General features: G+C 38.1%; 1 protein-coding gene and 2 long non-coding RNA genes across 8 annotated transcripts in view; 2 read left to right on the forward strand and 1 right to left on the reverse strand.

The window, feature by feature from the left end:
• Positions 1-22059, reverse strand: part of TDRD3 (tudor domain containing 3) — a 223892-nt gene extending 201833 nt beyond the window's left edge. Inside the window, exon 1 of one of the 4 annotated variants that reach the window (XM_012526884.4) lies at positions 20791-22059. In XM_012526884.4, coding sequence (XP_012382338.1) covers positions 20791-20831 — 41 coding nt within the window. In that variant the 5' untranslated portion in view covers positions 20832-22059. Of the gene's footprint in view, positions 1-19758; positions 20461-20790 lie in introns of those variants that run through there. The other 3 variants (XM_058276597.2, XM_004462806.5, XM_071208263.1) reach the window with 3 other exon arrangements.
• Positions 20056-27815, forward strand: part of LOC139436537 (uncharacterized) — a 51330-nt gene continuing 43570 nt past the window's right edge. The window contains exon 1 of the long non-coding RNA XR_011645831.1: positions 20056-20153. This is a non-coding gene — a long non-coding RNA (uncharacterized lncRNA). The remainder of the gene's footprint in view (positions 20154-27815) is intronic.
• Positions 21987-26365, forward strand: LOC105746555 (uncharacterized). 3 transcript variants are annotated; one of them, XR_011645830.1, is made up of 3 exons: positions 21987-22092; positions 22227-22366; positions 24464-26365. It is a non-coding gene; the product is annotated as an uncharacterized lncRNA (long non-coding RNA). The 3 variants fall into 3 exon arrangements; XR_009180650.1 differs by lacking the exon at positions 21987-22092 and adding an exon at positions 23931-24037 and having other exon boundaries at positions 22095-22366; XR_009180649.1 differs by lacking the exon at positions 21987-22092 and having other exon boundaries at positions 22095-22366.

Raw genomic sequence — 27815 nt, forward strand, 5'->3', positions numbered from 1 at the left:
AAGAGGCCAAAACCTATCTTTCTAAGGAATCCATAGGTTACAAGAGATCTCAACATTAGATAACCATTTTAGATAACTTACTCTAAAGGCTACAGAGAAAATGGATTTTAGAGAGGCAGCCAGGGCACCAATCAAGAGGGCACTAAAATACTCCCATGAATGAAGGCCTGAAGTGGAAAAATATTTAGGAACTATTAGCAGGACTTGATTCTTAGCAGGATTTGATTCTTTAAATTTAAATGAGAATGACGAGTCAAAAATGACCCTTAAGATTTATAATTCATACTACTGATGAGATGCGTATACCACCAATTAAGAGTATAATGAGAATAAAGAATTTGGGAAGATAGTGGAAAAGAAGTGCAGTCAGAAGCATGACGACTTTGAGGGGCTTCTGCGATATACAGTTCAAATTGTCCAGCAAGTATTTCATATACAAGACTGCTTTTGGAAGTACATGTCTAGACGGATTCAGGAAGCATCTGATATAAATTTAAACCATGAAAGCAAATTAGGTTGACCAGTTAAAATGAGAAGAATGAGAAAGCAGACCAAAGACAGAGATTTGGTAATATCAACAGGGAGGTTAGGGAAGGTAGAAAATGGTGAGATAATAATATCACTAAAAAGAAGCAAATGATCACAAAGGGATGAAGAGAGCAAGAATTCTGAAGTGTTAGGGAAGCCAAAGAAGAGTGAATTTCCAAAAGTAGGTTAATCACATATGGGAGGTCCGCGGTTCAAACCCCGGGCCTCCTTGACCCATGTGGAGCTGGCCATGTGCAGTGCTGATGCACGCAAGGAGTGCCGTGCCACGCAAGGGTGTCCCCCGCGTGGGGAAACCCCACGCGCAAGGAGTGCCCCCGTGAGGAAAGCCGCCCAGCATGAAAAAGAAAGTGCAGCCTGCCCAGGAATGGCGCCGCCCACACTTCCCGTGCCGCTGAGGACAACAGAAGCGGACAAAGAAACAAGACGCAGCAAATAGACACCAAGAACAGACAACCAGGGGAGGAGGGGGAATTAAATAAATAAATAAATCTTTAAAAAAAAAAAAAAAAAAAGGAGGTTAATCAATACTGTCCAATTTAGCTAAGAAGTCAGGAAGGAAAGGCATGGAAGGTATTCACTCACAACTGGGGGGTCATTGGTAATTTTAGCAAAAGCATCTCAGTAGAGTAGGACAAGCAGAAACCAGACTGCAACAGACGGGGGTAAACAGTAGGTGTAGGTTAAGGTCCAGAAACTAATATAAAGACTGAGCCAAAGACATGAACATATGAACAAAGTCATACATACACTTAATATTAAAACAGCAATTTTCAAGCCAAAGGAAAATATTTGCTAGAAAAGGCATTCACAAAACATTTTCTTAAAAAGGAAACATTTTGGAGAAAAATGTCTTGCTTAATAAATATCTACTTGTTCAAATGAATGCTTTAAATAAAGCTTCAGCCAGATATTGGTTTGAAAATAGCACTAAAATAAGAATGGAATTAGAAGTTAATAGCTTAGCTAAATTATGGGATAGATAAGAGCAAGTATTTCCATTTATCAGTAATTTCTCCTTTCTTTTCATCAATATGTTCTTCTAACTTCAATACTTTAAAAAAACAAAGCCCCTATTATTCTTTAGAAATCTACATCTAAAAACTTTGAGTACTTCCTCATCTACCTTTAAAAATCTTTATAGAGATAGCTTTTTTTATTGAAAGGAGTACCTGAAATCATAAAATGGCTCTTCAATTATGATTTGATATTATACCATGTTAAATCTTAAATCACTATTTTATTTTATCAACTTACAAAGTCCAAGTTTTGAGGCATTCAGTGAAGTTATGAATGCAAAGAGCATGAAGAAACAGCCAGCACTAACACTAATAGGGTAAACAGTATTAAAAGATGTTATTGGTAAAATGGGGAGGAGAAGGCAAGGACACTAAGATCCAACCAAAGAAAGGTCTCCATTTTTCACCTTCCCTTAAGAATAAATTGATTGATGGAGTTTATCTCGAAAAATGTTTTTCTTTAAAGTGTCCCTTGCATTAGTCCTGATCTCTTAAAATCCATCCCTGAAATAAAAGCCAGAGTGAGCTTCATAAATGGAAAATCTGATCTTTTCATGGCCCTGATTTAAAATTCTTCAGGGGATCTTGTATACAAAGTTTGGCCACTTGAGAAAAGAAAACAATTTAATTTCACAATTGGAAATGGACGTTTAATCATGATTTTGACAGAAAAACTAATGTATCACTAAAATTATTATCTTCTTCAACGATGTGAAGAGCTATAGGATTGCATTGGACTGTTTAACTTAGCTAAAATTAATTTAACAGGGCCTGGTTCTTCCCAATAATAGTATTTGCCTATTATTGGTTACATTTGTTAAATTAACATGTTTGCTTATTGCCACTATGTTAATTATAGACCAAAACACCAAAGAGGTTAGATAAAAGTCCTAAGAAAATAGTAACATAATTTCTAAAATCACAATACTGTTTAAAATGGAAATTGTATACTGGATCCTAGTGAATACGAATCACAAGTGGGGGAACTTGTAAATCTACCAGTTTGAGAATTTCACACATATCTGCGAAAAGGAAACTGAACAGGAAATATGGTAATGAATATTTAAAAACTGGATTTTATTACACCCTTCAACCCTGGAGTCCTGAACACTATTACAAAACTTCAAGCTTTGTCAAATTGAGGCATAAAGTTATTTTTATAACATATTTCTACTCTAATCATCTTGTTGCTAATAAGAGTTCATTTAAATATGATGGGCTACCAAATATATTTTGTTATTCAAAGATGAACATCTATATTTTACTCAAGTCTGGTATGTTTTCATGGGTTTTTCAACTTCACATTCCCTCTGTTTCCTCTACTTAAACAATATTGATTTGATAAAACCTGTCTGTGGTCTGGGTTTTCTATAGAATCCCAAAGTTGTCCAGGTGTGAGCGAAATGCTCAATTGAAACCAACAAAGGATTTCTATCTCATCTGCCCCAGGACATAATGGAAAAGTTCTATTAAAATCAGTGGACCATTTAAAAAACCCCTGACAACTCTGTATTGGCTAGAAAGCCCTCAATGCAAGTAATGGCACATTCCTATCAACTAGGATTTACCAATCTGTGAGGGCAGCTCCATTCATAACAGTCATCACAAATGAGGTTTAAAAGGACAAGGATTGTAGTTGTTCTGGAAAGTTATTTTTGACAAATATTGGAACAAGTAGCTGCTCCATATTCAGTTTTTCTAAGTAGTAATGAGTAAGTAATAATTCTAAGTAATAAATCTACTTCAATAATTACTTAGGGCAGAGATCAGCAAAGTTTTTCTACAAAGGGCCAGGTAGTAAAAACTGTAGGCTCTGCAGACCATACAGTCTTTGTCAGAACTTCTTATCTCTGCCTTTTTTTGCAAAAAAGCAGCCAGAGACAGTGGGCAAATGAATGGGCATGACTGTTTCAGTAAACTTTATCTACAAAACAGGTAGAAAGCCAGATTTAGTGTACAGGCCCCTTACTTAAAGTATAGCTATATAATCTTTCTTCCTTCAAAAACTAAACTCAAAAGAGATGTCCTTCTCTCTCATAAAATGAATTTAATCTTAAAAAAAAATACAAACATTATACTGCCCTTATATTTACTTATTGTATAATTGGCTCCAAAATATTTAATTTTTGAGAAAGGCATCCCATTACTTAAGTGGAAACCTTATTTATAAAAAGAAAGGGCAAATAGTTAATAATAAAGCAACAATTCAAAAGAAAGTGAAATTATTTGCCTTTATCTTCTGAGACCTACTAAATTCATGTCCATATTGAGATTACTGACAATTTCCTCTCTCAAATTTTTATTACTCTTGTAAGTGAAATAACATATTAGAAACAATTAGTAGCCTTCTACTTGTACCATTTTATCTTTAACTTGAGACACTAGTATTTATAAGATTATCAAAGGCAAATAGGGAATATTTTTATGAGATTCAGAATCCGTAAGATATAAAGTAGCCCTTTCACAGATTATATGTGAAATTTTAAAATAGGACAAAAGGAATTAACTTTTTCTAAGAGTGACACAAGATCAGAAATGAATATGAGCAAGTCAAGTGAATTTATTCACTCAAAATAAGAACATTCAGGCTTGAAATAAAATAACAAAAACAGCAAGTATTTACTTGCCAAGCAGTGTTCTAAGCACTTTACATGTATTTTACCCATTAATACTCTTAATTACTCTATAAAGTAGGAGCTATAATTGACCCCACAGTTGATGAGTGACAGAGTCAGGACTGACCCCAGCTCAGATAGCTGGAGTCCAGAGTTCATGCTCAGCCACACTGCTTCTCAAGAAGTAGACATGAATCTAACTGAAGATCAAGTGTACAGAGAAGTGTCATTTGTAACAATTTTCCTTTTCTCAGTAATCCCTCATGATATATGTCCAGTCTTGATATAATTTTAAGACTATAAAATATTAACTATTCAAATCATGTAATTTATTAATCTCAGTTTCAAACACAAATTGATTTATGTTTGTCAGCCCACCCCTCGGTGGCACTTTCAAGATGCTGAATTCCTCCTGTCTTGTTGGTTTCTGTACAACTAGGCAAATTAGGCATGTAGACACATGCACACACACATACAAATTAGAAAGAAGGCTGTAGAGGGATATTAGGCCAACCACAACAGCAACAAGCAAGTTGAATGTAAGAAAAATATTCAAGACCTACACAATAAACAAGAAAATATTAAACTCCCATTCTGGGGAGTCCTACTATGTTCTCAATTAAAGAGGTGAAAATCTCTCTAGAACATAGACAATGCGTAAAAAATTTTATGTCAAGCCCTTAATATTATTGCATTTAACTATGAATCTTGTTCTTCAAAAATTTAAACTTAGTGGTCAACACAGCTTCCAAGGGGAGGGAGAAGGCAGAACAGAAGAAACAGGGCATTTTTAGGGCATTGTAACTGTTCTGCATGATCTCGCTATGACAGATACAGACCATTTTAAACCTTCAAAAGAGTACAGTACAAAATGTAAACTATAATGTAAATTGTTGACCATGGTTAGTAGCAATGCTTCAATATTTGTGCAACAACTGTAACAAATGTAGCATACACATGTAAAATGTTATTAACAGGGGAGGGGGATGGAGGAGGGGGTTGGATATAGGAGAATTGCCTATATTTTCTATGTGACTTTTCTGCAACCTAGTTTCTTTGAAGATAAAAGTTAAAAATAAAATTAAAAAAAGGCACTGGGGGAACATACCAAAGAAAATGTCACTATACATAGAAGACAACAGTTCTTACAGTGATGAAAGACACAATGAAAAAAAATTTTATTTTTGTATTTTGTTATTATTATATATATATATTTTTTGGTTTATTTTTTTGGGACTTTGTTGTGGGGATGGTTTTGGATCCCAGAAGGGTCACAACTGTGGGAGGAGTGGGGTATCACGGCTGGGGTATCGGTGATGGGGGGATGTGTGAGGGAAGGCTGCACCTGGAGCATGCCTCTCTGGCATAAGAAAATGTTCAAGTGGTCATGGGGCATTGTCTTGATGGGTAGAGCCCCACACAATCACCAAAAGAATACTGAACTCCCATCTTAGAAGTCCTGCTACATTCTCAATAGAGCAGCAAGAATCCCCCGAGTACAAGAACAGTGCCTAGTGAAGAAGGACAATGATTATGCTAGGCCCTTGATACTGATGGTTGTACTTATGAACCTTGTTCTTGTGAAACTGAAACTTAGCCGAGTACAGGGGTTCTTAACCAGGAGTCCACGGGATTAACAGGATTTCAGGAGATCCGTGAGCTTGAATTGAAAAATATCAACTTATTATCTTTATCTCCTCTGACCTCTGATGTTGAGAGTCATAAAACTATCCGCACAACATTCTGAAAAGAATCTGCGGCTTTCACCTGACTGGCAAAGGGGTCTGTGGAAAAAAAAAAGGTTAAAAACCCCTGGCCTGGTATCATATATTGCCTAAGAGTTACTTCCTGAGAGTCTCCTTGTTGCTCAAATGTGGCCTCTCTCTATGCCAAATTCAGCATATAAATGCACTACCTTCCTCCCCATCCCTGGCATGGGACATGACTCCTGGGGATAAGCCTCCCTGGCACCAAGGGATTATTACTACACACCAACTAGCAATGCACTTGGAAAAAGACCTTGACCAAAAGAGGGAAATATTAAATACAAATGAATTTTTATGGCCAAGAGATTTCAAAGTGAGTCAGGAGGTCATTCCAGAAGTTATGCTTATACATGTTTAGCAAGATCTCATTGACTGCCACAGTAACAGTGCCTAAACAGCAGGGCTCCTGAGGGCTCTAGAGACACCTAGACACTGTAAGTAGGCAGACAATCTCAGGAATTTGGCACCCATCAATGGGTCTTACTTTGGAATATATGCTCTCCAATGTAGCAGAGCTAGACTTATTTATAATTTTCCTACACATAGTTCTTCTGCCCCTTTTATTTGTACTCATAATTAGCACTTTACTCATTAAATATATGTCCCAGAGACTTAAATCTTCATTCTATTCATATGCTGGTTGAGCCGTGAATCTCAGCAGAGCTGGAACACCTACTCTTCTGTTCAATGAACTCACCCATGACAGCTAAAAAAACGATGAGATGGACAATGCCCATTTCAAAAAAACAGAGAGTATCCATAACTGCAAGCAAGACAGTTCCATCCATTTGCCCCATGGGATTTAAGCCTCCTCTCAATCAGAAACAAGAATGGGCTTCACCATCCCAATATTCTCAATATTGAGAATGAACAACCATAAGGGGTTGTAGTAGTTTGATATTATTTATGAATTCCAAAAAGATATTTGATTATGCCTGTAAACTGGTTCCTTTAGGCATGATACCCTTTGACTGTATTAGATTCAGCTGATATGCCTTTGATTAAATTATGTTAAGATATGGCTTTGATTCGACCTCACCATTTGGGCTACTCAGTTTGAGCCCCTGCACCCTTTGTGGGCTATATAAACAGAGGAGACACATAGAAGGAGATACATGAGAAAAGAGGAAGGGAGTTCCATATAAATGCAGGAGGATCCTGCAGCCCCAGAGATGAGCCATTCACCTGATAGCTTGCAACTTAAGAGAACAAAGTAGTTGAGCCCTATGCCAGCCTACAGCTAAGATGGGAAGAAGATGGGCCAAAGGAGCTTTAAGAGCAAAGAGGCAGGCTGAACCCTCATAGTTATGGCCCACCAACTTACGTTAACACGTGGCAACAGACTTTGGGTAAGAAAATACCTTTTATGGTACCTTGAGTTGGACTATTTAGGGGCTTGTAACTGTAAGCTTCTACCCCAAATAAATACCCTTCATAAAAACCAAGGATTTCTGGCACTTTGCATCAGCACCCTTTGGCTGACTTAAAACAGGGAGAAATGCAACTATGGGCTAAAGTAGACTCATTATTAATCTAGTATTGGAAGAACTTGTATCACTGATACAAAGGCAGTGGCCACCAGCAGTTCTGAGGGGAAGGAGAGTGGAAAATGGATGTAACATGTGGCATTTTGGGCACACTGGAATTGTCCCGCATGACACTACAATGACAGATATACTTCATTATATATTTTGTCAAAACCTATAAAATTGTGCAGTGCAAAGCGTAAACTATGGTGTAAACTACAGATCATGGTTAGTAGCAATGCTTCAATATGTTCATCAATTGTAACAAACGTACCACACTAACAAAAGATGTTGTTAATGGGGGAAAGTGTGGAGCAAGAGGGGGTCAGATATGTGGGAATTCTCTATATATTTTTTTTCTTTTTTCTTTTTTTTTTGAGGTACCAGGGCTGGGGACCTTGGACCTCACATGTGGGAAGCCAACACTCAACCACTGAGCCACAGTGATTTCTCCATTTGTTTGCTTTTGCTTGTTTTTTTGTTTGTTTGTTTTCAGGAGGCACTGGGAACTGAACCTGGGACCTCCCATGTAGGAAGCAGGTGCTCAGCAGTATCCTCTCCCCATACCCCAATATTTTTTATGTAACATTTATGTAATTTAAAGCATCTTTAAAAATAAAAAAAAATTTAAATTAAAAAAAAAGAAAAACATTCACTCTAACGTTAGAAATTCCACTTTGACATTACATATCTTATCTTATACAGAAAAAGATCCATAATCATACATTTTTAAAATATACTTTTGCTTAAAGCATTAAAGAATCACGAATAACTACAAACAATTTAAGTTACACATAAAAGTTATTTTGATAAGGGGAGGAGTAGGTGAGGGGGGTGGGGGGTATACGGGGACCTCATATTTTTTTAATGTAATATTAAAACAATAAAGACAAAAAATAGTTATTTTGATAAGATAAAACATTTTAAAAGACCACCAACAGTCCAATTCAACTTGATTTTTGCAGAAAACATGTTGAGGCAGAAATAATTCAAACCTTGTCAAGCCATGTTAGACTATATGATAATGGTACAGATGAGTTGGGAAACAATTCCAAACTAAGATTAATTCATAACTCAAAGTGTAAGAAAGTTACAGAATACATAAAAAGACATTAGTTCAAAAAAAGTGACCATTCTTTGATGTTCTATACTAGTTATCAACAATATGATTAAATTCAGAAAGTTTGCAATCCCCTTTAAGAAAATATAATACATGCATACATACTATTAATTATTATTATGGAATGCCACGTAATGTAGGAAACAGTGCTTTACAAGCCGAAAAGTCCTTTACAAGCATGAGATAACAAATTTATAATATGGCTTTTTAAAAAGAATATTGGGCAGCATATGTGGCTCAAGCGATTAAGCTCCTGCCTACCACATGGGTGCTCCTGGTTTGGTTCCCAGTGCCTCCTGCAGAAGACAAGCAAGACAGCGAGCTGGCGCAACGTGCAGCAAGCTGGCACAACACATCAGCTGGCAAGCTGATGCAACATGATGCAACAGCAAAACACAAAGAGGAAAGACAATGAGAGACACAAGAAAGCAGAAGCTAAGGTGGCTTAAGTGACTGAATGCCTTTCTCCCACATGGCAGGTCCCAGGTTTGGTTCCCAGTGCCTCCTAAAGAAAAAATGAGCACACAGTGAATGGACACAGAGCGCAGACAGCAGGCTCAAACAACGAAGTTGGGGAGCAGGGGGCAGGAATAAATAAATAAAATGAATCTTAAAATAAAAGAAAAAAGCAGTCCTAAATATGCTCAAAGTGCTAAAGGAAAATATGAACAAAGAGCTAAAGGACATAGGGAAAATGACAAACAAATCTTTAAATGACGAATTTTTTTAAAAAAGATTAACAAGTAAATTAAATCAGAAAGTATGAAAGGCCTCATTCCTCTCCAACAATTCATTCAAGTTTTTCTAACTTTGAACTGTATCACTGAGTAATAATTTCAAAATGTGTCCAGTTAGAAAAGAACCACTGTGATCCATGGACCAGTGCCAATCTACAAACTCTTTAATACTGCTTCATGAGGGAGTAAGTATGTAAACTGAGGTAAGCATTTAGAAACCTTTAGAACAATTTCACATTGTCACATGGTTTTATAGTTTCCAAGAGTAGTGGTCTATAGAGAATTGGAAAATTTTAAAACTGGCCCTTCATCACAGAAAGTTTGAGAACCACTAAGGTAGACCACATTTTCCAGAATCCTTTGCAGATTCCAAATTCTTGGAAACCCAAAGACATGACATTTGTTCTCCTTCTTTTTCCTGCTAGCTGGAACCCATATATGACCACTACTCTGTTACGACCATGAAGATGATGGCAATACCCTAGAGGAGTGCTTCTCAAACTTAAACATGCAAAAGATTCACTGAGAGTGGGACTGAGAGCCTACACTTCTAACAAGCTCCCAGGTGGTGCTGCTAGTCCATGGGTCATGTTTGGAATATCAAGGGGCTCGGGTATAACAAAGCAATAATATGGAAGAAACGTGGGTCCCTAAATGATAACATAAAGCAGAAATGCCACACCAATCTAAGATATTTTATGAGAGAGAAAAAAACTATATTCTTTCATGTGGGGTTTCTGTTACATCAGCTGAGCCTTCCACCTAACTAATACACAGGGTGTTTTGGTTTTCCTTTTTAACAACAAAACGATGCAGGCTAAGGCAGTTAATCTATTTCTGCATTTGGACTAAAATAATATCAGTGTGTTTAAGTGCTTATTCACATAAGTATAAACTAATAAAATCTTCAAGGCCCTATTGCCCTTTTGGGATAATCAGACTTAATATGCATATCATTTACATAAAAAGTCCTTTCTTATTACCTTGTGCCCATTAAAGTATGCATCATTACACTGGACTATTGTTTTCAAAATGTCTAATCAAACACTCAATTTGTTAAACTCTCAATTTCTTAAGAAACTATGTCTAATTACATGGAGATGTTTACCAACTGTGCACTATCACTACAAAGAAGTCCTGTCTTTATAACTGGTAGAAAAGTAATGAGTACATGGCAGGTGCCTCTGTGTAGCAAGAGCAACTAAACATGGTCACCCACAAATTTAAGTGTTGTCATTTTGGGTGGTCACTTTGCACCAACAAGGATATAAGAGAGACACAAAATGGGCAATGAAATTTCATGGTACTAATATAGTAATCATATTTTCATCATATCTGCACAAAAATATTTGCATTATGCATCAACATTAGTTATCAAATAAACAATATATGCTTACAAAAACATCTAATGAAGATGTAATTACACAAAAAAAGGAATATTGAAAACAAAGCAAGCAACCACAATAAAAAAAAAAGCACTAAAAAAATTTATCAGCAGCAACTAAGTAAGGAAAAAGGTACATCCTCATCCTGTTAACACTAAAATGTGGCAGTCAAAGAAAATTCTGATAGGGCCTAGGTACTAATTCTGCCCCCACCTCCACCACCTGCAAAACTGACAAATGAAAACAAATCAGTAAAATCCTGGAGAAATCTCAATATTACCCACAAATTAGGGTGAAACAGACTGAGGGAGTTAGCAGACAGCCTAGGGGGAAAGATCCAGGAAAACCCCTAGGAATAGAAGTCCCTACTTACTAAATTGGCCTCTCAGCAGAGGCAGAAAGGTGGTCAGTACTTGCCATTCTGAGTAGGGTGAACTGAGTAGGGAGACTGAAAAGGAACCTATTTCACATGCTTTGTATCCTAAACAGAAACATATGCATAATCCTTTTTGGTGTTCATAATAGAAAGTTAACAAAAGAGCAACTAGTGTATTTAAATATGTTCTTGGGAAGCGGATTTGGCCCGAGGTTAGGGCATCCGCCTATCACATGGGAGGTCCGCGGTTCAAACCCCGGGCCTCCTTGACCCGTGTGGAGCTGGCCCATGCGCAGTGCTGACTGCACAAGGAGTGCCTTGCCACGCAGGGGTGTCCCCCCCGTAGGGGAGCCCCACGCACAAGGTGTGCGCCCCGTAAGGAGAGCCGCCCAGCGCGAAAGAAAGTGCAGCCTGCCCAAGAATGGTGCCGCACACACAGAGAGCTGACACAGCAAGATGATGCAACAAAAAGAAACACAGATTCCCAGTGCCGCTGATAAGGATAGAAGCAGTCACAGAAAAGCACACAGCGAATGGACAGAGAGAGCAGACATCTGGGGGGGTGGGAATAAATAAATAGATAGATAAATAAATAAATAAATGTGTTCTGTGGGCCTCACACTCTACTAAATGATAGGAATACTACAAAAATATGAAAGACTTGATCCTTGCTTTATTTTTTTTTTATTTTAATTTTTTTATTTTTTATTGACTTTGTAATAATATTACATTAAAAATATATATGTGAGGTCCCATTCAACCCCACCCCCCCACCCCCCCTCTCCCCCCCCCCAACAACACTCGTTCCCATCATCATGACACATCCATTGGATTTGGTAAGTACATCTTTGGGCACCTCTGCACCTCATATACATTGGTTCACATCAGATCCTTGCTTTAAAGATGCCTGTGAAATAGTAAGGCGTCAAACTATTTTAACTAATTAGATGAGCCAAATACTCATTTATTTCTCTGGATCTAAAATTAGAATATATTTATGGCAAAAGGAAGAATTTTTCAATAACTTTATCACAATTACCTATCAGCCTGTCAGCTTTCTGGACACTTAAACTTACATATGACCCTATTTCTCTCTCAGAACAAAGGCTGAACTGAATCAATTCCAAAACCATTATAAAATGTTAGCTTAATTTGTTTAGCAAGTTTTTTCCATCAGTATTAATATTTAATTATTCATATTGGATATTTTACAAAATCTACCTTTATTTTCAAGCTCCTCTTAGTACCCAGAAAGTAAAATAAAACTTTTTTTTCGTATCTCTACTTAATGGCGTAGCCATAACACACTGTCTTCTGAAAAGCTACAGCTGAATTTTATTTGCATTTTGTATTTTGAAGAGTTTTGGAATGGTAAGGGGGATAAAAGAACAAACTTCAGATGTCTAAATTTATAAAGAATGTTTTAAAAACTGCTCTTTCTGAATTTCTAATGTCCGAGAGTCGGTAAACTAATACTGACCTAATCAAATAGTCTTATCACAGAACTCTTAAAGCTATGTACATTTTCTCTAAGAAAAGTAACTTAATAATGAATTCCAATGTTCCCCCCCATCAGGTTCTTACAGGTTAAATTCTCCTGTAAAAACTGCTGCAATTCCTCAATGCTTGAACCTAGCCTCTTCTCAAACTAAGCTTGCTTCCTAAGTAGAGCTGTTTAATGGAAATACAATGTAAGCCACATCTCTAATTTTAAACTGTTTAGAAGCCACATATTAAAAAGTAAAAAGAAACAAGTTAATTTACATAATATACTTATTTAACATAATATTTTCAAAATATTATTTTAATATGTAGTCAATATAAAATCATTAATAAGGTAATTTACATTTCTTTATTTTGTACTAAGTCTTTGAAATCCAGTGTGTATTTTACATTTACAGTACATCTCAATTTGGACTAGACATATTTCAAGTGCTCAGTAGTCACATGTGACTAATGAGTACCATACTGCACAATGCAAGCTTAGAAGACCTCATCAGAGCACTGCTTCAATCATCAGCTAAAGTTAAACAACTCACAAATTTATATCTCTACTCAGTCTTCTCTTCTGAATCCCAGATTAGTACTTTCTTATTTTCAAGGACATCTTATTTTAGATGATTCAAAGACATCTCATACTCAGTAATTCCCAAATTTGATTCATGGACCCCTCTGCAAAAATGTGGTTCTCTTCTAACAGGCCCTTTCTAACCAAATTGAAATCAATTATATGATACAAACAAGAAACCCCCAGAAATCAACACCTCAGCACTTACCTCTCTCTTACCCCTATATCCACTTGGTCAAAAAGTTCTATTCATCTTACCTTCTAAATTCTCAAATCAATCTATTACTCTCTATCTCAACCATCACCATCGCCCCAGTCCATCTACTCCTTCCTGTCCAACTTCCACCTATTTTATTAAATGCAACAGTATCTCAACACTTAAGTCTGATGTCATCCCTTCCTAAATCCTCAAATCCCATAATCAAAACTCTTCAACTGATTCTATTGTCTCCAAGAAAAAAATAAGACCCACCATATACGATCTTGTATCTTCAACCACTCAGTATCTCCAGGTTCATCTTGATACACTGCCCCTCAGCCTTGCCCTCCAATCATACTGATCCTTTAGACCTTTGTATTTGCCATGTTCCCTACTGGCATGCAACAAATGCATTTGCTACTCTCCATTTTTAGTTCAACCATTTCCCACTCATCTTTCAGATCTTAGGGATGAAAGATGAAGAGGCCAAAGTCCCCTCTTATAAGCTATTTTGGAATCACGTCCCTTCTCTCTGGCATATTTCATAGGTAATTAATGGCTTTCTCTCCGTAAGACTACATCTGATTGTACTAAAAGAAAGTGCCTGCCATAACAAAGATGTTCAATAGATGCTGAATGAATACATGAATGCAAATGCCTTATTTTTTCACTAAAGACCGCATCATGAGATGGCAACTACAACATGCCCTGATTTTACATCATTAGTTCTGGAAGACCTTCTAGATGACCCAAGTCTGGGTTAACTGCTCTCAGATGTATTCCAACAACACACTGCAAGTATAAAAACAAGAGTATGACATGTTTAAATCTTGTCCTGTACATCATTTTATCCCAACAACAAACACAGTGCCTTACATATAAAAACTATAAATATTAAATATACTTCAGTACACACACTATTGTAAAGGATTGTATATTTCTCTGCATTATGACTCACTTATTGCTGTAAAGATACTGTACCATCAATAATACTATACTGAGATGTGGGTAGCTATATGGCTCTACGCATAGTAAAGGTATCCCTTTAAATGCTTTAAAACTGCAGTACATGTGAAAAGAGCACACAGATACAAACCCATCTAGCAGACAGCTGTGAAACAAGTAGGATCTTGGTATAGCCTCAGAACATGAAGCTGTTCTTTCCTTTCTTCACATCCCAACTTGTTTCTGCTGTCAATACCTTTGATTTGACACCCTTGTTAATACTTCCCATTATTACCACATATTTCTTGCTCCCTCTTTTCTGTTTTTCCTTGTCATCCTATCACTTCAAAAGTTTCCCAAAATTTTTCAAAAATTTTTGCATCCCTGGGAGGGCAGTCTCCTCCTTCCATAAATTATCTGGAGGTAAAGTATTCTTCAGCTACTTTCAATCCTTGACTTTCCAAAACTCAGAATTTCTAGATACTTAACAATAACATGATAAGTTAAAATGCCAGTATTCTTGTGTCAAAAGGAAAAACATTAGCCAAAAAAGTTGATATAGTTATATTTTTATGGTTCTTGAAATGTTATTTTGCAATTTTACTTGATTTAGCAAATGCTGCTATGTGAGAAGAGAAAATTATTTTCAATCTGCTGAGGTAGCAAGTTTATTTTTATATCCCTTTATGCTTGAGGCAGTCAAGTCTACAGACACTTAAAACTAGATTTATAGGTTATTCACACACACACACAAAATCATTGCAAATAGCACCTTGAAATCTGAAAACTTGCAGTTTAAAAAACATCCTGTCATTTTTAACAGTTTACAGTATCAATAAAAGCAGCAAGGCAATACGTAACATATTTTGAGATGGAAGGTCAACAAGGCTTATTACCTTTGAATATTTTAATTTCACAAACAATATAATTCAAAGAGTTATAAATGCTCATTAAAGAAACAGGAAATATTTCAAACTAGAAGGATGTCTCCAATAAACTCTACTAGAAAACTGAATTTAAAGCAAACTGCTTCTTGTTTTCTTCAGCATGATATATTATTCTACTTCATCTAGAAGAGTGTTTCAACAGTTCTGATCTTTCACAGAGTGTACTAGAAGTATTTATATCAAAGTGGTAACAATAAAGGATTTTATTAATCCTTTTAAAAAATCCTGCACTTAATATACAACCTTATTAAGAAATATAAATACTCTTTACAAACATACCTATGCCTAAAAATTATGCTGGGAATAATATGAGGAAGCAATCTTTATGATACTCTTTGCATACGTTCTTAATGTATGACTATTACCACTAGTGTACTGTAAGAAGTTATAGTTAAATTGAGGGTCCACAAAAGTTATCTGTCATCTGAAAACTAAGATCCTTTACCAGATAAAAAGGATGTATGTTAACCTTTGGAAATGAATAGAAAGGGTGAAAGACCAAGTAACTAGCAGTACTATTTTACAGCCATGAAAGTGGTCTTTAGGGAAAGTCTAGGGTTATGTACGGTATTAAAAGGAAAGCTAAAAATTTAACATTTAGCATAGTAAAACCACATGTGAAATATGAATGTGGGTAAAATTGCACATATAAGACTTTCTTTGGAACTGAACAAATGCATGTTAATACTACAAGACGTTAATATCAGACCAAAAAAAACATTATGCTAAGCGAAAGAAAGCAAAAATAAAGTACTACATAACATATAATTCCACTTATATAAAATGTAAATGTAAATAAATTTAAAAAGATAAATCAGTAGTTATGTAGGGCTGGAGAAGGCATGCTAAGGGGTGTGGAGGTTTTCTTTTTTGGAGAAATGAAATGGACCTAAAATTTTTTGTGGTGATGAATGCCTAACATTGTGATTATACTAAAAGCCATTGATTATACATTTTGGATAGAGCATATGGTATGTGAATATATCTCAATAAAACTGCTGAGTAAATAAATAACTGTGCAAGAATAGTCGAAATAGCAGCTACGTACAGCAGGGGAAACAGACAGAAAGGTGAAGAATTTTCTTGTTTACTTGTCTATTTTTTATTATTATTACTGAAATAATGAAAATGTTCTAATAATGAAGTGATAAATGCACAACTATTTAATAACTATACCAAAAAGCACTGACTGTACACTTTGGATGAACTGTATGCTTTACTAATATATACCAGTAAAGTCATTTGTTTAAAAAAAAAAAAAAGGTGAAATGACATTAGTGGTTATGTAGGACTGGGGAAGGACTTCTAAGCTATGTGGTGTTTTTCTTTTTGGAGTAATAAAATTGTTCTAAACTTTTTGTGGTGATGAATACACAACATTGTGAATATACTAAAAGCCATTATTTACATACTCTGGATAGATCGCATGGTATGTGAATATATTTTATCAAAACTGCCTAATAAATAATTGTGCAGCAATAGCTAGAAATAGCAGCTATGTACAACAGGGGAAACAGAGATTGAGAGATGAAGAATTTTCTTGTTTATATTTTATTATTATTATTGAAATAATGAAAATGTTCTAATAATGATTGAAGTGATGAATCCACAACTATGTGATTATACCAAATACCATTGATTGTATACACTGGATGAACTGTATGCTTTATTAATATGTATCAGTAAAACTGGCTTTAAGTAAAAGATCCTTTACCACAAATCTCCAAGGGAATGGGTGTGTCTCCCACAAAACTAAAACCAGACAAACAAGAAAGGCACAGGAGTGTGCGTAGAACAGGAATCTAACTTTCATTAATTTGTCTGGCAGAAAGCATCCATGTAATATGATACGAAAAAGAAGCCCTCTACTACTAGGTCAAAGCTAGTAATTAGCAATCCCAGCAAAATACCCTGAAATTGTTCCACCTTTGCTGTTGCTATCTCAAGGCAACTTGTGGAATAGTGTAGGCCCTTAAAGACAAGAGTGCAATAATCACTTAATAATCCATACTGCCATTGGGCTTCTTGTTTCTTTATTTATCCCATGGTTGTTCTCCTCCAGCAGTACATTTTGATTAAAAACTTTTATAACCTGCAGTCTTTCTGCTAAGCTGCTTAAAGGTGAAACTATGAGAAGGTACTTTTGTACTTTTTGGGCCAGAGGATGTCAGCATGGTGGTAGCAATAGTAATCAAAGAGAGAGAACCCCAAAGGGAATATAAAATTCTCGAGACTTGGTTAAGAAGCATACATACAAGTTCATCCTCTCTCCCATCCATCCCTGTCCTAACCACGAAAAAGCAAAAACAAAAACAAGCAAAAAACCTTCCTAGTTAAACCTTGAATGTGCTGAATACTTTCTTTCAAAATAAAATGGAAAACACCATTTCTAAAATTACCTCATGGAATCTTCTACTCAACACTGCTGGGTTTACAGCAAAGATACACAATTTAGTGCCACACTTTTTCAGTGCATTCCTAATACATAAAAAAATACAGAATTAACAGATTTTCAGATATGCCTAAGTAGCAAGTAAGTGAGCCACTGCAAGGTAAATTTCTTTAATTCCAGTATCATCAATCATTCCTCAGAATAAGCACCTTATCTTTCCCAAAGACAAAAATAAATTTACATGCCACAAAAAGCTTTAATGTAATTTTCTATTTCAAAACACATTATTTTTAATCAACAATTTAAAGTACAAGTGGTCACCAAGGTATGGTGGAAGGAGTAGTGAATATTCTTGGTTCTGCCACTTTGACTCTAAGGAAATTACTGATGCTTTCTGTGCTTCAATTTCCTCATCTGCACATGCACACTCACTTATCTATGGAAAATATCTTTCCAGAAACACAAGCACAGCTGATTAGGTCCCAGTAACATGCTAACATAAAAAAAAATAATGATTCAAGGTTGATAATCCCTGCTCACTGTTAACAGAAATATGCAATGTCCCTTAAGGAGAATGAATCTCCAAAGAGCAAAAACAAAAAAGCAGAGTGAAGTAAAACTGTTATCTAAACAAAACTAGAGTCAAACGTCTTTTCTAGGTAAAGCTACCCCATGCACATAATTAAGCATTACAAAGGATTAAGATATTATTTAGTGCATTATTTAAGCATAACAAAGATACTGTGGAAGCCCCAAAAACTTTTACATTCAAATCAGCAAAACCAAGTAATTTGTGTGCTTCTGGTCACTACGGGGGAAAAAAATAGTGTAAAGTTTGTCAGGGTGGCTACTGTTAAAGTTATATTTTAAAATAGTAATTTTTATGGAAGAAAATGAAGATTACAAACGTACAAGAAAAAATATACTAAAAAATGCAAATTTGAATGGATTGGTCTATACTGACCATCTAGTACTCCTGAATATCACATTTTCAGAAACCTAAGTTTTTCAGCACTAAATAATTCCCAAATCTACTACTTTAGGTAAAGATGATGGAACAGATATAATAAGAGTTTAGGAGCTTTAGCATCTATTTCTTTTTTAGGCCCCACAGGTCATTAAATACATGAAAGACTTGAGTTCTAAGAAAAATCGCAGTGATAATTAGAAATAACCCAAGAGCAAGAGAAAATTCAGGATAGTTAGAACTGGAATGAATTAGCCAAAAGCTGCTCTTAGGTCAGAAATTCTCCTTCCTGTGTTCTTATCTGCCTAAACCCTTGGAGTCTGTATTTTAACATATCCAATCTCTACTTAAATGTAAGATCTAGCGCAAGCCACCCAAAAGCCTAGCCTTCTTTGGCACATGCCTAGTTTGTTCAAGATCCATCAGAAATTACATGAACCTCACAAACTCGTTGATGGTTTTATTAGCACCACAGATTATGTCCTGCCTTTTTAAAATCACTGCCATGGGGAAGGAGTAAAGTCTGGTGGAAGAAAGAAACATGTAAACAGATCATTTACAGTACAAACTTTTAAGTGCTACAATATGACACTGTTGAGAATATATAACAATATAACAAAGCAGAGAGGGACTTTCTCTAAACTTGAGTAGAGTGGCTGTGGAAATCCAATCATCAGGGGCCAAGTCCAAGGTCAACTATATGAGACATTACTAAGAAACTACAACGTAGTTTGTGAAAAAGGTGAGTTTTTAATGCTATAATTTGTTATAACAAGGTATTCTAAAACAAAAACTGTAGGAACAATAATACATAATAGTTCAAAGTACCAGGTCTGAAACCAGTTCCCCTGCACTCAACATTCAACTCCACCGCTTTCTAGCTATATCATTTTGGACAAGTTACCTAACAGCTCTTGGCTTCAGTCTCCTCACCTGTAAACTAGAGTTGCCTGTAGAGCCAGGCGCCACTTCTTCAAAATACAGTTGAGATTACATAACTCCACTGATCAAAACTTTATTCAGAAAATCAAGTCCACATCTCCTAGATATTCAAAGCGTCCATAATCTGATTCCAACCTACTTTTCAGGTCTTAATCCTCGTTGGACTCCCTCCTATTTCCAAGAAGGAAACCAATAAATACTTTCCTACCTGTGCCTCCTTTCCAGCAGCTCCATGTCCAGAAAACCTTTTCCTCAGCATCTTTCAAAGCCCACTTCTCTATAAAATTAACTCTCCATCCCCTCCCATTCCACACCCCACTTGCCCAGTCTTCTCTACAGTTTACCACTATTTCCTCGTTTTAGTGTTAAGTGCCTCCCTCTCTCATTACGGTTGTAAACTTCCTGAGAGGAAAAGCAGTTCTCTTTCAACCTCATTCCTACCCCTCTCACCCTCAAGTGTGCCTTTTGAGGCCTAGAAAACAGCTACTGAATTAAATTGGATATTGACAACCGTAATGGCCGCAGTTCCAGAAACTGCTTAATTCCGCGTTAATTTTTTACTGCTTTCGGCTCCGAAATATTTGACGTGAAACGCATTTAAAGGTAAGAACAACACCATTCTTTCGAGAAAAGTTGTAGGGAGCACCACACGAGTTCAGAACGCAGCTATTCTACGCTGCGGAAGTCGTGCGTGCGCCGCCGACAGCAGCCTCACGCCGATCCGCACAGTACTCTGAAAGAGGAGGCGGCGGCTCCCGGGCAGCCCGGGCCGCGCTCTGGGCTCCCTCAACTTGCAGCGGGCCCGGCCGCACTCGGCTCTCCCCGCCTGCCCTCGTCCCGCCGTCCCGACAACGCCCGAAGCGGCGCGGAGCGCGCGGCGGCTCCTGCAGGCTGAGCCCGGCTCGGCCCGGGCCTGGGCCGCCGCCCGCCCAGCCGCAGCCCCGGCCTCTCCCGGGCCCGCCGCCCGCCCAGCCGCAGCCCCGGCCTCTCCCGGGCCCGCCGCCCGCCCAGCCGCAGCCCCGGCCTCTCGGGGGCCCGCCGCCGCCGCCGCCGCCCGGCCCGCAGGGGCACTAGTCGGGCTCCGCGTGGCGCCGGGGGCGGAGTCGGCCGGGAGGGTCCGGGGAGAGGCCGGGGCGAGCGGCGGCGTCCGCCTACCCTGACACGCACCCCGCCGCCCCCAACCCCAACCTTCCGTGGGGCCCGCGCCCGCGGCCCGGCGGCCGGCGCGACTGGCACTTACCAACCCGCCTGGGACAACGCCGCGTCGGGAACCTCGGCCATGGTAGCTGCTTAGGCCGAGGGAGGTGGGGGCCTGGGGTGGGGGTAGGGGGAAGCCTCCTACTTGGCCAAAAAAAAAAGAGAAAGAAAGAAAGAAAAAGAAAAAAGAAAAAAAAACAAAAAACTCCTCCGGTCGACTCTGCAACTGGGCATGCTCAGTGCGACCGGCGCTTCCGCGTGCGGGTTCCGCTCGCCGCGTTTTCAGAGCGACCGCAGGGGTCGGCCCGGTGCGGGCCGGAGGGGCTGCGGTCGCCTCAAGTGGGGCTGGGGACTGCGAGTGGCGGTTCGGAGGCCAGTTTGCGAACAAGGACCACGGAGACTCTGCCTCTCCTCTGAAGCCTAGCTTTTGGGTTTTGCCACTTTACTGAGTTGCACACCTAGCAAAGTAGTAGGGAGGGTCTTTTTGTACAGCAGAAAGTAACGTCCGTGTGTGCAGCGCCAGCAGGCGGTCACCTCAGAGAAGGCAGGAAAACGCCGGAGTTGTCAAGGACAGGTCCGGTGCGGGGCAGCACTTCCATACGGCGCTCCTAAGGCCGCGTTTCGTGCAGAAAACTCCCAGGAAAGGTGTTCGCAGCCCACTCTGCATACGAGGCAAGTTTACCGTCCTGTAAAGATTTACTCCACGTCACTGCCTTTCGATCTGCCCAGATGCAAAAAATTAAAAAAAAAAAATTTGTCTTGGGTTTTTTCGAGTCTCCACGAGCAGGTTGGACACCACAATGAAAGGGAACAGTCACCGCCAAGGAAAGCTGCACTTAGGGCAAATGGGGAAAAAGGGCAACTGTGTCACTGCTTGATTTTCCTATCGCCGTCCCAGTGCGACCCCACGACCTCGGCTCGAACTCCACCACACACTCTGCTGTGCCCTTCTTCCGCGCCCCACAGGGCCGAAGCGCAGGGGTGGATTCCGAGTGGGCATGCGCGGCGGCGGCGCGGAGGACGCTCCGGCGCGATTGGGCAGCCGAGACGGACGCCAGCCAATCAGAGGGATATGAAGAAAGGGCCGAGGTGAAGAAATGCTGCTCCAAGAATTTGCCCCACCTTCCGAGGTCTTTCGCTTATGTTGCGTCTCCGGAAATAAGCAATCCCGAGTGGCGGTGGTCCCAACTGCCAAGAACTGGAGAAAGACTTAAACCCCGTTACCGCCCGTGACCACGATTTCTTCTTCTGAAGCCGCCATCACAGGCTGGGAACGGAGACTGCGGAACTGGACTGAGCCGCCCCTGGAGCTGGGAAGGAAATTAGCACTTACAGAAGGAAGAGGGTAATTGCCTGGGTGGAGCTAAAATCCCTTATTTCAAACTTTTCCTCTTTTTTACTGGGTTATTCCATTTCGACTTCCCAAGAGTCATAGCTGTATGGAAACGTGACTCCTTGTTGATTTCTAATCTTTTTTAGAATCAGAAATAACTCCACCCTGTTGCCTACAACTTGCAGTAGTATAAACATTTTTAGATGATTCATATGCTACAAATATATTTCTATTTATATAAACCAGTTATATCTAGGAGCAAGAAGAATGACGTACCATTTTAAAGGTAAATTGCTGATTATACTTTATTAATATTTAATTAGGGTTTTCTATCAATTATTTACATTTTGCAATTACTGTAACTTCTTATCTATGAAAATGATGTTTTGTCAATCAGCAGAATTCCTCAATAGTTAAATGTGAAGCTTTTATATATTGTCTTGTGAAGTGTAATACAGTAAGAATTTACCGTTTGCATATTAACCTTAATATAACTGTAACAAAATGCTTCCCCAAACACTAATTGCCCTTACTTTAAGATATTCTCTAAAGAATGAATTGAGTGAAATTTGGGACTATATGATCATTCAACTTGGATGATTACAGTAAATTATTGCAATACATTGAAAATAAATGCATAAGTTCATAGTGTCATTAAAAATAAAAAGGAAAGAGAATAAAAACGTTTCTTTACAAAAGTAAGACTAATAAATGTAGAAGAAATAACAATTAGAAAACATGTTTCCATCCCAGATATCATAATTGATTCATGCAGTGTTCATCAGGGGATGCTGAAAGCCTTTGTTAAGTTATTTGGGGGGCAATGGAAGTATTCTACATGATCTTGCTGTGATGGATACAGGCAATGTTAAATGGTATCAAAGTTTATAAAAGTGTATGTCCAAAATGTAAACCACAATGTAAATCGTTGACCATGGTTGGTAGCTGTGTTTCAGTATTTGTACATCAGTTCTGACAGATGAACCATCCACATGTAAAACATTATTAATAGGGGAAGGGGGGAGAAAGGGAAAGGATATTGGGTATATGGGAGTCCCCTGTATTTGGTATGTGACTTTTCTGTAACCTAAAACATCTTTAAGGACAAAATGAAAAAAGTAAGACACTGGGGTAGTAAACAGAAGAAAATATCACTGTACATATAGGACAAGAGATCTTACAGTGATGAAAGGCAAAATTAATTTTTCATTTTTTATTCCAAATTTTTATTTTTTTCTCTAAAATTTTTTGTATTTTATTTCTTATTTTTAAAACTATCATTATTTCATTTTCTTATTAATTGTATTTGACTATTTTATTGACTTCCTTTTGGAAGAAGTGTTACACCTGTGGCAGGAGAGTATCATTAATGTTGGTGTCAGTAATGAAGGATGCATGGGAGGATGCTCACCTGGGTATACATATTAGGCATGTAAATGTGCTCAGATGTTCATAGGAGATTGTCACGGGTTGGGGGCAGGGTGGAGATTCACACAATAACCAAAGGAATACCCGATTCCCATCCAGGGGAGCTCTGCCACATTCTCCAGTGGATCAGCAAGAATCCCTGAGTACAGGGACAATGACTTCTGAAGGACAATGGCCCATTGATGGGCCCTTGATATTGATGACTATGTGTTATGAACCTTTACTCTTGAAATTAAAACTTAGCCTAGTATTACAGGGTGCCAAAGAGTTGCCTCCTGGGAGCCTCCTTGCTGCTCCTGAAATTGAAACTTAGCCTAATATTACAGGGTGCTTAGGAGTTGCTTTCTGGGAGCCTCCTTGTTGCTCAAATATGGTCTCACTTTAAGCCAAACTTAGCAAATGAGTATATTACCTTCCCCCAGCATGGGATATGACTCCCAGGAATGATCCTCCCTGGCACCAAGGGATAACTACTAAGCACCAACTGGCAATGCAACTGGAAAAAGACCTTGACCAAAAGGAGGAAAAGGTAAAGACAAGTGAGTTTATATGGCTAAGAGAATTCAAAGTTGGGAGGTCATTCCAGAGGTAATACTTAATGCATGTGTCAGCAGGATCTCATTGATTGTCAAAGTAGATACTACCCCAAACAACAGGGCTCCTGAGGGGTCCTGAGACATCCAGATACTATAGTCAGGGCAGATAGCTCAGGAGTTTGGCACCTTGCCAATGGTCCTTACTTTGGAATTTTATGCTCCCCAGTGAGACAGAGCCAGACTTAGTTGTGATTTCCCTGCACATGGCTCTTCTGGCCTTCTATTTGAACCTATAGTTAGTACTAGAGTTGGTAGGTGTATGTTGAAGAGATTTAAATCTTTGGGCTGCCCATGTGCCACTGGACCCTTAATCTCAATGGAGTTGCAACACCTACTCTCCTTTCATTGGTCTCACCCAGGACAACTAACAAGAAGGTCATGAAGGACAACTATCATACCAAGGAACCAAGAGAGTCTACAACTGCAAGCAAGAGAGTCTCATCCATCGGCTCTATGGAATCACAGATCCTTTTCAATTAGTGGTGGAGTGGACATCACCATCCCAGAATCCTCAGGATTGGGGAATGAACTATGGACTAATGTAAATTTACTGGTATTTTACTGTAGACTTATTGTGATTCTAGCAGTGGAAGAAATTATATCATTGATGTGGAGGCAGTGGTCACTGGAGGTTCTGAGGCTAAGGGGAGGGAAAAATAGGTGTAATATGGGGACAATTTCAGGACTTAAGAATTGTCCTGAATGACATTGTAACAACAGAGGCAGGTCATTATAAATCTTGCCATAACCTACAGAATTGGGTGGGAGAGCATGTAAACTACAATATAAACTTGAATCCATGGTTAGTGGCTGGCAGTGCTCTAAGATGTGTTCATCAGTTGCAATGGATGTACCTCACTAATGAAAGATGTTAAATGTGGGAAAATGTGGGAGGTGTGGGAAACAGGGCATATGGGAATCCCCTGTATTTTTTATGTGACATTTGTATAATTTAATTATCTTTTTTAAAAAAAAATTTTTAAGAGTATAGGATATTCATATCCACCCAAAGTATCAAACCAAAAATTTATTACAAAAGGGAAAGGTATCTTTGCTATTAAAAAAAAAACACTTCCTTAAACACATGGTGAGAGTTAACATCATTAATAATGGAACATCTGGTATTATGTGTTTTCTGATGTAATGCAATTAGAAGTACACAACATCTTCTAAGAAAAGTTCTTGCCAAAATTATTTAACCTGAATTTAATTAAGCTTCTGTACAATGCTTCTCAACCAGGGACTCAATTTTACCTCACCCTCAGCCTCCTACCAGGAAACATTCAGCAATGTCTGGAGATATTTTTTTATTGACACAACCTGGAGAGAGAGCTGCTACTGGCATTAGTGGATAGAAGCAAGGGATGCCACGAAATATCCTACAACACACAGGACAACCCCTCCCCCACCCACCAAGAAAGAATTATCTGACCCAAAATGACAATAATGCCAAGATCAACCTCTATAGATCTAAACCCTGCTCTAGATTTAAACAGATTTTGAAGGACATATAAGTGATACTGGAGTGAGTTAAAAGGAAAAAAAAAATCCAGTGGTATATTCTATAAGAAATCTAGCCTGGACTGTTCAAAATAGCCTGTGTAATTTTTACATATAAATATGTATGTATACAAACACATGTTGGAGCCAGTTGAAATTTGCATTTTGGGTTATATAATAGAATTACAGTTTTCCTAGATGTTATAATGTTCTTATCCTTAATCTTGGAAATTTTATGCCAAAACATTTAGGCCTAAAGAGTTGTAGTGTCTACGATGTATTTTTTAAATGATTCAACGATATATATATATGTTTATATAGTATATAAAATAAAATTATATATATATATGTATATTTATGAAAGAGGGAAAGACAGTAAATGTGGCAAAAGTTAATGGGTGAATCTAATTGAGTGTGGCTGCTCACTGTATTTTTTTCTTAACTTTTCTAAGGGTTTGAAATTTTTAAAAATACATAAGTTAAAAATTAAGGATTATACTAATTTCTTTCACATGTAAATTTTTATATTGAGGTTATGTCTTATACAGATATGTTAGAACCAGGGACAATGTAGTAGTTGATTAGATGGGACGAAAAAAGGTTTTCCATTGATTTACAGGAAATGGAAATTATACGATGACCTGAAAGTTGGGAGAAACCCTAAGATGACATAACAGCTTTGTTAGGAAGAAGAAGACAAACCCAAGATCTTATGATATTGTGAGTTAATTTAATTATTAAAATGGCTAATTTTTAACTAACTTGATTTTGTGTCAGGTATATGTGTGTCTGAATGACACTTATTTTTTTTCCTGTCTGGTTGGGGAATAAGAGAATGGAGACTAAAGGTGGGAAAGTAGAGTCAGTTTGGGGGAGGCTTGGATAAGGTTATGATAAGATTTCAATTCTCAATTTAGGGATGGGGAGTCCCTAAAGGTTTTGAGCAGTTTTATTCCCATGATTACATTGGCTGGAGAAAAAGCAGCTCCTCTTGACAATTGAAGGACGACTGCACGGAAGCCAGCTGACACCTGAGATGATGGCTTCCCAACACCACCACTCCAGACTAGGGAGAGCAGATGGCAGCAGGTCAGAGTTCCAAAGGGAGGCTGTTTCCTATGAACCGTGTCAGCTCAGACCAGCAAATCTGCCACCTGGCTGGAATTTGAGGACTTCCACCTTGGCTCACATGAGGAACAGGAGAATAGACAGAGTCGTGGGTCTAGCTCCGCCTCTTGGACAAGTCTATTAATATCTACTCGTTAAAATAACCTTTGAACAAAAATACATGTACTTAGATACTAGGCATGGGGATAAATATGGACAGAAGGGGTCACATTTTACGCAAAGTCTGCCAGAGGTCCACCAAGTGAGAGAAGCAGTGCTTTTCCCCTTAGCAGACTCTCCAAAAGCTATCCATTGCAGATGTATTACTTTTAAACATATGTAAATCAAAATTTTATTTTATATTTTAAATCACTCAAAGTACTTATAATTGTAACCACTTATAAAATGAATAATCACAATTCAATGTATCTTCTGGATACATTTCAAGTATTTCCATATTCATTTTTGTTTTAGTTTGCTAAAGGCTGCAAAGGCAATATACCAGAAATGGGTTGGGTTTTGCAATGGGGATTTATTAAACACTTTACAGTTTCAAGGCTTTGAAAATGTCCAAATCAAGGCTTGATGAAACATTGCTTTTTTTCCCCAAGAACCAACTGCTGATAGACCTGGATTCCTCGTTCCTCTGGCAAGGCAAATGGCAAGGCACACAGCAGGTCTGCCGATCTCTGCCTTCTCCTGTAGGCTCTGCTGCTTTCTGCTCCATCTGTGGCTTCCTCTCAGCCTCTCCAGTAAAAGAATTAAGAGCCACCCTGTGTCACACAATCTAATTAAAGGCCCTTAGCTAAAGGAATTTAATTAAAAGATCCCACATAGAATAGGTTTACAGGCCCAGCAATGAATTAGCTGTAAGAACATGATCTTCTGGGGTACACCCAGCTATAAACTGTCACAATTTTTATTTAAAAAGAAGTTACAATCACTTTCCAACAATTTTACACCATACTTTTTTATAAGTATATACAAAAGGATTTGGCCTGGTTTGCTTTCCTATCACAAGATAAGCTCACACATATGTATTTCCGTTATCTCATTTAATTCACTTCGAACACTAAATATTGCTATATTCCTTAGAACCAATGA

The sequence above is a fragment of the Dasypus novemcinctus genome, chromosome 15, assembly GCF_030445035.2.
Source record: "Dasypus novemcinctus isolate mDasNov1 chromosome 15, mDasNov1.1.hap2, whole genome shotgun sequence".
NCBI lineage: Eukaryota > Metazoa > Chordata > Mammalia > Cingulata > Dasypodidae > Dasypus > Dasypus novemcinctus.